Raw genomic sequence first — 11,408 nt, forward strand, 5'->3', positions numbered from 1 at the left:
GTGTGTCATGTGACACTGGGTAAATGGAGTGTTGCTTATGGGTTTTTTTAAATTTACTGTTCTGATGCAGTATTGATTAAATCCGATGCTAATTATTTTACTGTATATTTACTGTTGTTTGTACTGTGTTGTGATCTTCAGCTGTCTTCATTGTGTCTAAAATTGTGCTCGTGAGTCAGTATGTTTCCACATGGATGAGTGAGGGGTTGGATTCTGTGTATTGAGATGTTTGCCTGTTCTCATTTCAGCCTTGACGCTTGTGTACTTGTAAATAGGCCACAAGCCGACATGTGCGCCGTGCCATTGTTCCCGCATTTAGCCTCTTTTCCATCACAACCCTGCTGCCTGCTGACCTGTCGCCTACTTACCTGTTAACACACACGTCACCTGGCTAGGCTTAATCCCACATGGGAGTCAGATTAAAGGATAGATTTGATGAAACACTATTTAATTTTGACCGTTTCTATATTTCTGTGTCCACTGAACTGAAAAACATGTTTTACATACATGCACATGCATGCATATCATACAAAAATATCATTGTTTTCTTCTTTTTGTTATTAGTTGTAATGCATTTCTAATCCACATATGTTTCAGTATATGAAACATCAACACTGACTGCAAAGCACAATGAATGTGATGACGGGAATTACACGACTCTAAACCTGACGCCATCTTGAAGGATTTACCTATGGCAGCGTATACAAACACAGGCATACGAGTTCACGAGTTCTGACAATTACTTAGCAAAACTAAGTAAACCAGGAAGAGCAAGAGTGCAAGAGTTAAAATTAAGTTAAAATAAAACTGCATAAAAATAGACAAAATGTGGAGTGTTCCTTTTGCTGACTTAATAAGAGAAGAAAAGTAAAAAAAATCTGCTTTATGTTTTAGTCAGAGTGAAATGTATCGTTGTTAGGAAGCAGAAGGTCTGCATCAATTTGGCAAATGTCTTAAAAAAAATAGTCATTAAGAAGAAAGTTGGCTTACAGTGAGGGAGAGGAGCTGAAATGGCATGTTACACACGGTAAATAAACTGAGGGGCTAAATAAAGATTCTTTTGAACTGTGAATCATGCAACACTACTCTAGTAGATTCCAAGAATATAAAAATGAAGCTGGAAATAAGCAGAACTGTCTGCCTGTAATGGATCAATCCTGCGTAGTCTGCACTTCAAAAGTGCAGCTTTCAGCTTGAATTCAAGGGGTTTAACAAGAGGTTTGCATTAAATAATCCTTCGACGAAAATCTTTTGCACTCTATCTGAAGTGTGGAACCCATGGACATCACCAAATGCTGCATTTCTTCCACTGAGATGCTCTGCCGGGCCTGAATCCACCTTCGATAGCTGCTTGTTTCTACATCTCTCTGGCAAAGTCTAACCTGGCCTTCGTCTTATTGTGTAACCAGTGGTTTGCACCTTAGTGTAAACCCTTTGTATTTCCATTTGTGAAAGTGTTTCTTGACTGTAAACTTTGGTTTTTCAGCCTAATAATGGGGTCCCTCACTTTGGCCTTTTATTTATCATATATATGTATGTATATATGTATGTATGTATATATATATATATATATATATATATACATGTATGTATATATATATATATATATATATATATATATGTATATATATATATATATATATATATATATATATATATAAACAAGGGAAAGATGGCCACAAGACTGCTTGTCAGTCAGTTATCTAGGGTTTTTTGAGCCTCTGAAAGTGAGGGTGAGGGACTATGTGTGGAAATATTTTCTGTTTTTACATAGGTACATAGATTTTGTCAAACTCTTTGAATCAAAGCTGAAAGTCTGCACATTAGGCGCATACTGTTGTATTTAAAAATCTACTGTGGCAGTTTGCAGAGGTAATGCTGCAAAAGAAATTCATGTCTTTGGCCAAATTATAGACCTAACTGTAATTTTACTCCTTAAATAGTATTGCCTATAATATATCTTTTTTTTTATAATGTTCATGTCTCTTTGTTTTGTTGGTTAGCGTTGGATGTAGCACAATCAGATTAGCAGTTGCCAGCTCAAGTTGTTGTCATCTCGAGAAGTTGTAAACACGAGAATCTTTCCCATCAGTACCTCTGATGTAACACGAATGCCCACTGGGAGATGGTTAAAGGCCACAAAGAATAAATATTTAACAAACTACAATATTAGATCATTACTTTTTTTTTTCAAACAAATTCAGTTCCTAATAGTGAGCCACACATGATACTGTTGAAAAAGGCTCGGTTCCAAGGCTGGATGTTTAGTTATTGGCGTAGTTACAAATGTCAGTAGGTTTGTGACTTGCTAAAGCAAAGAAAAAGCTTCATATGTGCCATGAGAGTTGCTTCAGAGCCTGCAGGAGAGGATGTCATCTAAAAACTGCTATTATTTTTTCAAAGTCACCAAAACATTCAGTGTAGTGAAGGGTGGTGATTATGAGACTGTATATTCCTTCATTGGCTCGATCCAGCCAATGGCAGCCAATACAGACGTGAAGAATGGATCGACATGACAGCACACGTGATGATGCGTTAGGTCAGGCCGTTGGTTAGTATAGTGGGAGTATCCGTGATCATGCAGGCACATCAACAGCCATCACAGGAGGTTCAAACGGGGTGAAAGGTGTGGCACTGATGGTCGTTAAGAAGCACTGGACACCAACTTTCAACCGGGACATACTTACGAAGAACACGGCTCCCTCCACCTTCCGGGCTCGTCTCCCTGTCACCTTAGCAGAATGACAGTTTTTATTCATCACGAAGCTTTTTTTCAGCATCACAATATTTCCTTTAAATAATGTCCTTCTATGCCTGACGCATAATTCTACATATTTCTAAAAGCTATGGAGACAAACGAGAAATGTGATTAACGTGCACAAAATCTCAGACAGTTTTGCAGGTGTACCAGACCTTTGGTACACAGTTTACTCTATGAATAACGTGTCACACAGTCTGAGAGTGATCCCAGAGCAAGACTCCAGTGCTTTGCTGTGATTTGATACCAGTAGTGTTAACTGCCTGCCCTCTCTCAGCAGGGCTCCAAACCCAGTCATATGGCTCCTCTGCACTGGGGACTCAGAGTAACTATAATCACTTCCAACCCACTGATGTCTGTGATGGCAGAGGCAAGTGTATAAATAAAGTTGATGGTGATAAAAAAAAGAAAGAAAAAAAAGAAAATCCTCAGTGTGTTTCTGAAGTGCCGCTCAGCTTCCCCCTTTATATTTTAATCCCGTTAGAACTTCCCAGATCATGGATACCCGGACTGGTATCCATGAGTCATGTGTTATTTACATATTACAGCCTGAGAGACATCCCTTCTACCCACGGGGAGCAGGGGTGGGGAGAGAAAAAAGGTGAAAGGGGTTTCCAGGAAGACCAGGAGAGGGGGAAGTGGTGGGAAAATAAAAGCAGTGAGAGTGTGAGCAGAGACTGGCAGGGTGAGGCGATCGGGGGGTGCAGATATTTATAGATAAGGTAAAGGCCAGTGATGATGCAGTCTGTTCCAGCACCGGCAGATATGGTAACACGGCAGAGTGACTGGACACTGCCAGAAACAGCAATGCTAACACAGGGTTTATGAGGTTTGGGCTAAAAATCAGGCCAGTATTATCACCTAACTGAAAATTATGCATCATGAAGTAACGTGCACGGTATTTGGTTAGTGTTTGTGCGTTTTTTATGCCAGACTTTGGGTATGATAGTTGAAAGTTTGACAGTATAATTACTCATTTATGATTTCTTTTGATCTTGTCTAAGATAAACGTGTAAAAGAGGCTTACAGGAAGTCACGGGAGACAGTGACACAGACCAGCCTGGCATCACTGAGTAGGGTATAAATAACACAGACGTCCTTTTATGTGTCGTCACTCTGCATTTTTTGTGAGTTGCGAGTCATTTTACATCATTAATCTCACACAACCTCTCACCACAAGCCTAATTTTAGTCTTTTAACATAGGGGCAGGGGCACAATTTCCAGGGGGGTTATGACCCCCCCAAAAAATCAGACCCAACCAATATAACCCCCCTAATAAAATTATGAATTATTTTGCATAAATAGGCTGTTGATTTTCTTTACTCATTTCAGTTATTACCAGCAAAATAGTTGCATGTTTACTCATCTGGGAATTTACCCAGATTTATTTATTTATTTAGACAGAGATCAATGTCAGCACAAAGCTACACCGATGCGGGTTGTCAAACATATGGATCTGGGACGAGATCTGACAAACCAAAATGTCCAATTTATCTCCATTAATAACTTTGCACAGAGCAAACATTACAAAGGAGGGAATTTTACACTATTTTGTACATGTTGCAAATCCGCAGGAATGGATTACATCCTTAGAATAAAGTCCAAACTGCTAATTTATTCAGTTTTACAGCCTCCTTGCTGACAGACGGCACCAAACTGTGGTTGTTAAGCCCAAGAAGTTGGACTGATTTACTGCAGTAGCGTTTCTTTATACTGAATGTGGAAAACCTATGATGTGTGGTTGAATCTGAACTTAATTGCCAAAAACTATTTCATTGTCAGTTTGCTAGTTTGGATTTTTTTTGTTATTTTGATTTTTTTTAACATGAGCATTTTCAGAATGTGCTTAAACGTCTTTACAGTAAAAGAAACAACAACAAAAAGTTTATTAAGCTGTGTTTTTCTGGTAACTAGTAAGATAAAATTGGACTGTGTGTTTTCCACAAACTAAAATGAGTTTGACCTTGCTTTAGCATTTCATATGATCTATAATACAGAAAAACTAAAGGTATAAAAAGTGTAGAAACTGTGTGATATTGACTTGCACAGTGATACATCTTTGTGTTCATACAATACTGGAGGATTTAAAAATTTTGTGCAGCATTGCTTTAGACCTTCCTGTATTTTAAATAATGACAACAAGTTCAGATAAAACCTGTTCACCACATTTAAACTGTTTTCAAATAGATTAGGGTTGAAAAAAAAAAACCCTCATTACCTGCCTTTGGACATGTTCTGTTTCAGCATAGATATAATGAAAAGGTCTATCAGTGCTATTTGGTTACACTTGTCAGATCATTTAAATTAATTAAAGAATTATTTAATATGACACGGTAACATGACTAAAAGTGCACAACTAAAAAGAAGTAACACCTTCCAAATATGACCCTTTATTTGTCCTCCTATATATGTTCTGCTTAAAGTTCATTTCACTGTGTTTGATTGCTTATTACACCACCTGATGGAAAACAAGATCATAACCAGATGGTGATTTCTTTTTTTCAATTAGAAAGTTCATTCATTGAAATAAACTCAGTGTAATCTATTCGATGCAGTTCCTATGATAAATAATCACATGCAGTTTTCTCTAATGCTGTTATGTAGGTATGTGCTCTTTCAGATGAATGCATTACACCGTAATACGATGCGGTAATATTTAGACTGATAGCTAAGCGCTATCATTGGGACACATGGTGATGCATGTTTACAGTCCGAAAATACACCGATGTGGCCGCGTTAATCTTCGAGTGGCACAGATTACTCGGCTTTTAGACACTTTTAGCTGAGTCCTTTCACGTTAGCTTACATTTCCTGTGAATACATAACTCAGTCTTTAATGTTTTTCTTCCTGCCCTTATTCTTCTAACCGTACGAGCTTACTAAACGCTTTGTTAGTTACGTTACAGTAATACCCTCTCAGAGTCACTCAGATTAGCAGCCTGGTCCGTGATTCCCTGGAAATGATACAGTATGTTCTGTTCAATATCCTGCAACGCTATAAACAGAATCAAAACCTTTGCCAGGGAGTGTGATCTGATCCCGTTTAATTGTAAGCTGAGATCCAAGCTAAACATTTACAAACTGGAGTTTCATCTCGACAGTTTAATATAAGTCCAGGCTGTGGACCTAGCGATCAAGTATAGCTGCAGTCTGGACAAGCAAACTTTGTAATATATTCGAATTGTTCATTAAGAGATTAAAGCATGTGACTGCTGGCTTTCTGTGTGATTTCACTACAGTACATTTGTTTAAATCTATTATATAAAACATCCTCTTGACATCTACCAGGTCATCATCAGCCCATCTATGATTAGGGTGAAAGGTGCGGTTCATCCCTTTTTATAAAAATTTTTTCTGTTAGGAATTCCCAAATGGAAAAGCTTTGAGCAGAACAACCCTAATTACATGTAGGAGATTTATTTTGATAGGTCGTATCTTCTAGTTTCTTAAAATGTGCCTATTTAGCATGTGGCAACTGCAACCCTAATGTTAGACAGGTCGACTGTGACCTTAGATTTATTTGGAAATACATCATTACAAGGCATCGCGTGTTTTGCTGTCATTAAATCTTGTGTAAATGAGCCTGTGCACCCACGTCCAGTGAGTGATCATCATTATCAGCTTGCCTGCCCAGCTGCTAAACTCTGGCAGACACAGAAGATATCAGTTTTTTTCTTCAATTCATTCATGACCGAGGCAAAGGATGAAATAGACTCTGAACTCATAGTCTGTGGACCCCAAAACACACCCAGACTCACAGTTTGCCTGACCGCTCCTGATTCCCAGTCCCCCCTTTTTATAAGGTGTGCTTAAAACCGCACGTGGGCAATGTCAACAGCTGACTCGAGAGAATAAGCTGGGCGTGGGGGGGCAGCAACAGGGTGGAGAGAAGGAAGAGGAGTACAGAGGGTTGTTTGGTTCCATGTGATTGTCTCAACCGGCAAGGCCTTCGCGCTCTTGTGATCTGGAAAGATTACATAATAAAAGTGGGACACATGCAGTTCTGGGTGGAGAGTGAGACTTACTGGCTTCGGCTTGGCAGTGAGGCCCAGGTGGTCTTTGTCAAACTCTCTTTTCCCCTCCCATGATCCTGCGCTGTCGCCGTTGGACGAAGGGGCAACTTTGAGCTCGGCGACCTGTCCGCTCATCACCTGCACAGGCTCCAGACTCATTTTCACCATAGAGGATCCCTCTGTCTGCACTCCCAAAGCTATCCAGACTACTCTACCTTTGGTAAAGACACTGTCCTCCGCTCAGGCGAAAAAAACAAAGAAAAATGTTTAAAAAATGCAATCAAACACGGAATATGTCCCGCCTCAGTCTGTAGCATTTACGGAGACTCTTCTGTCACGTTCATTGGTGATTGGCTTACTAAAGTGGTTTGTTGGTGTTGCACCTGCCCTGAAAGTAGTCCAAGTGTAAAGAACGAAAGTGTTGACTCACTTGTCTGTATCCCTTGTTCCCCCCACCCCTTCAAGAGAATTACTGCTCCTTGCATCCACTTCCACAGGACATGAAATACTCATTCACAACCGTGCTCCTCTGTGACAGCGTACATGCACACACGCGCTGTCACACATACAGTCTGTCCTCGGTAAGTATGTTGCGGGCTGTGCAGCAATCCATCTGCTGCTACCTCTCTGCCTGTCTCTATCCCCTTGCTCCCCTCTCCCTCCCTTTCCCCTTCCTCTCTGTCCCATTCAATCACTCTCTCGGCTCCCTGGTGTCATTCGTTCCCCTCCTGCCGACCAATCACAGCCCCGCTTCCTTATTCAGCGCGGCCCCTCCTCTACACCCCCCTCCCCGCCAACAACACCGTCCCTCGTGTGTTGACGATGCAGTTTGCCCCAGAGGCTCATGGGATGCTCAGGCACACGGTAAGTACACAGCAAAAAATAGCCTTAGTGATGAGCCATTTTATCTAGTGGCAAACCAGCCTGCTTTTTTTTTTTTTTTTAACCACGTGACCTGATTGGTGAAGGCCAGTCAGGTGAAAGACTGGGCAAATCATTAGAGAAAAAAGTGGAATTATCATATTATAACATCAGCTAACTCTGTGTTTTTAGAAACATGTAAATAGATTTTGACTTTTTAAACAATAAATGCTCGACTACTGGCTGCGAGCGAGTATAAGAGGCAGTGAGGGAGGGGGTGTTAAGGGAATGGGGATAGATTAGCCTAAAGGTAGCACATAATGGATGTAACCTTCATTTAAACCAAGGTTGCACACTCAGTAAAATGCAGGCCCATTAGTGGCCGTACTCCTAATAACACAGCCCAGCATCGAGCTCAGTGCTGCTGTGGTTTGTTGCTGTATTTTACACACACACAAAAATTACAAGTTCATAAATGTTTTAGGCTAAATGTAAAAAACAACTAAAGTATTACATGTTTTAACTTGGATTTAGAAAAAGATATTACACTTTTTTCTGAATTCACAAAAGACTAACAAAGAAAGTTCACCAATATTTTTGTCACACAGGGCCAGATTTGTGAAACCCCCAAATATGATAGCTCACAGGTAGTTTCACTGTTTTTTAAACCCGGGTGCTGTCACTTCATTTCAATATCAAGCACAAAAAATAAGACTTGCTTTAAATATAACGGAAATGCATATTCAGCAGGGTCAGAGTCTGAGTTCCCACATCGTAGATGCAATCTTGTCATTGCAGTGTGGTTGCCTTGTGTTAGATTAGGTGGGCAGGGTTTCCGTAGTCACCAATGATGACTTACAGTCGTCCTTCGTTTATCGCGGGAGTTACGCTCTAAAAATAACCCACGATAGGTGAAATCCGCGAAGTAGCCAACTTTATTTTTTACAATTATTATAGATATTTTAAGGCCGTAAAACCCCTCACTACATGCTTTATACACTTTTCTCAGACAGCCATGAACATTTTCACACTTTTCTCTCTTGTTTAAACACTCAAACCTTCGTGAAAATATAGGTCCAGTATTATAGAATGAAACCAAAGATCAAACCCTGTTTTCAGGTCCAGAACATGGGAATAGAGCAGCTGCCAGAGAATTCAACATTAATCAATCAATGGTACAGAAGTAGAGGAAGCAAGAAGAATGAGTTGAGTAAAGATTGACTTATCTGACTGTTTTGTTTCGCTTAATGGGCCTTATCATCCGAAACATACGGTAACTTCTATCTTCCTTTAGCATGTCCAGAAGTCCAACTTTTTGTGCGATGGTTAGCATCTTCCTCTGCCTTTTGGGTGCTACTACAGGCGATGGGGCGGTGCAAATGTTTCAATGACATTGTTGTTTTTGTTGGAGACTTACAACTTACAAACATACAGTACAGCACTTCAGAGTTACACTGCCAGCAATGGAAGAGTCATGTAAATTTGACAAGATGAATGCCTTCTGTGCCGTAAGGAGAGTGATTGACAATGGTCTACAGCCAATCAGAATGCAGAACACGATGCGCTGTGAAAAAGGCAAAAAAAAGCATGCAAATTTGCACAAAAAAATCCGTGAAACAGTGAGGCCATGAAAGGTAAACCACGCTATAGCGAGGGACCACTGTATACCTAAAACGTTTATAGAGATCACAGCTAAAACTGATGTGTTTTCATTTTTTTCTTCTTCTTTCGGCTCAACCTAAAACAATCACAGGTAAAAAGAAGAAGCATCATAATCATCATCATCAGAAAGGACACATCCACATCAAATGTAGCGTGGTAATTCCACAAGGCAATGTGAAAATGATCACAGTCCTCACCTATTGCCTGTGGTGGTGTTGTGTATCTCTTGGTGGGGCTGCCAGTATAACAGCTTCCAGCTTCATCCAGAGGAAAGACAGAGAGTATGGAGGGACACGGAGTATAGGTGATATACAGCAGAGCAGTGCGGTACTCACTACTGTTTCTGACTCCTCATCCTCGCCCTCTCCATTACTTCACCTCTTCAGCCTCCTCATCCACTTCAAGTTCTCAACTTACCAAATGGTCATCTGCTCCTTGTGAACTCATTCTATTGTAGCCTTTCCCTTAGTGTTATTTAACCTTTGCATTAATACATTTCAATCCAAGAAATCGGTGTTGCTTACTCCTTCTTTAACACTGTTTACTAGTCAACATGTAGTGGCCGGTGTTCTAGTGATACCTGGACCAGTGATCACCCTTTAACTGAATAACTGGACATATGGCTGATGGTAGACAGAGGATGGAGGGACAACAGCTGAAGGAGTTTTCTTCACAAAAGTCATAATAGGGTTTTTATAAAGCTGAATACCATGTTATATTAGAGAGCCCTAACAATGAGACAAGTGAGATGAAGGGCTGATGCCAAAGTCTTAAGTTTAATACCTATGAAATTGAATTCATAATCATACGTGTGCGAATATTTCAACATGTTCATGCTCTGTCAAACTATCTAACACTTGCAGATGTTGCAGTTATACTCTGTAATGTGAGCTGGATTTATAATGCAACTTGCTGTGAATAAGTATATTAAAAAAGCGCCAGTGTTGCTCTGTCAGTGGTAGTATTTATGCTGAAAGGATGTAGTAGCTCTATTTTCCTTTCCTCTCCTCATCCATTCCTGTGCTCTCAGGGCCATCCATGCACAGAGAGTTCCTTGGCAGGCCGGTCCATCTAACTCAGGGTTGTCAAACATAAGGCCTTGGGGCGAGAATCGACCCGGGAAGGACTCCAATCCAGTCCACTGGCTTTGGAAAATGTGAAAGCGGACGTAAATTTGGGATTTTTAACTGTATATTCACAGGTTTTACAACTACTGGTAAAAACCTCCCTCATGGCAATTCATGCTACACCAAAGTAATTATGTAAAAGATGAACTGTTAAATGTCAGATGAGTTCTGTTTTTTTAAATCTACATTAGTCTAAGAGAAAAAAAAAGAGAAACAGAACATTTTCTCTGAATTAATAAAAACATAATAATTATAATTACAGGACAGTCTGAGAAAGAGCTGCCAGATCCTTTTCTGTAATTTTACGATGTAAAATGTGTTTAGCATCCCTGAGGTAACTCATTATTGAGAAAAGAATTATTTTTGCATTGAATATCGTTTATCATCGTTCTACCAAAGAAAATATAGAACTTATTCTTATGCCTTTACCTTTATCCTACTCTTGTACCATTTTGCTTTTACATGGAAACAAGACCACAGCTGGGGAATGAAACAAATGACCTTTGCGTGGTCTTTGTGAGGACTTTCTTTTAAAATGTCACTGACATGCTGTTAGGACCTCAAAGCTGACTTGGCTCACAGCTCCATCTGGTGGCTGCTCAGCAAACTGCACCCCCCTTCACCGTGACCTCTATTGCTGCAGTGTGATTCACGGTTTCTCTGCTGCTCACAGCCTGTGTGTGTGCACATTTGGGCTGTTTGGCTTTCCACTGAGCTGAAGCCTGATGCAACAAGGCTCAGAATAGATTTATATCGATCCGTGATGGATGGCTAGGGAATGGGTGATGGAAAAAAAAAAGGGCCAAGTAAGTGCAGTTTAAACCGAGGAGTGAACCAAAAGCAGAGAGCTGATAATATCGCTGTGATGGGTTTCTGGGGCTTCTGTCTTTATATGTTTCCACAAATACAGAGTCCTGTAAAGATACAGGCACTAAAACAAGCGCATAAAATGTGTCGTTTTTGTGTTTCCAGGTCTTACAGAGAGC

The 11,408-nt window shown here is 40.2% G+C and overlaps 1 protein-coding gene across 2 annotated transcripts in view; it reads right to left on the minus strand.

Moving 5' to 3' along the window:
- nt5c1aa (5'-nucleotidase, cytosolic IAa) overlaps positions 1-7,410 on the minus strand; it is a 41,355-nt gene extending 33,945 nt beyond the window's left edge. Inside the window, exons 1-2 of one of the 2 annotated variants that reach the window (XM_065471262.1) lie at positions 6,785-7,410; positions 2,688-2,732 (exon numbers count right to left, since the gene is read on the minus strand). In XM_065471262.1, the coding sequence (XP_065327334.1) occupies positions 2,688-2,732; positions 6,785-6,940 (201 nt within the window). In that variant the 5' untranslated portion in view covers positions 6,941-7,410. The remainder of the gene's footprint in view (positions 1-2,687; positions 2,733-6,784) is intronic. The other variant, XM_065471263.1, reaches the window with a different exon arrangement.
- Positions 7,411-11,408: the final 3,998 nt, after the last annotated feature.

This window comes from Pelmatolapia mariae, linkage group LG22, assembly GCF_036321145.2.
Source record: "Pelmatolapia mariae isolate MD_Pm_ZW linkage group LG22, Pm_UMD_F_2, whole genome shotgun sequence".
NCBI classification, from domain to species: Eukaryota; Metazoa; Chordata; class Actinopteri; order Cichliformes; family Cichlidae; genus Pelmatolapia; species Pelmatolapia mariae.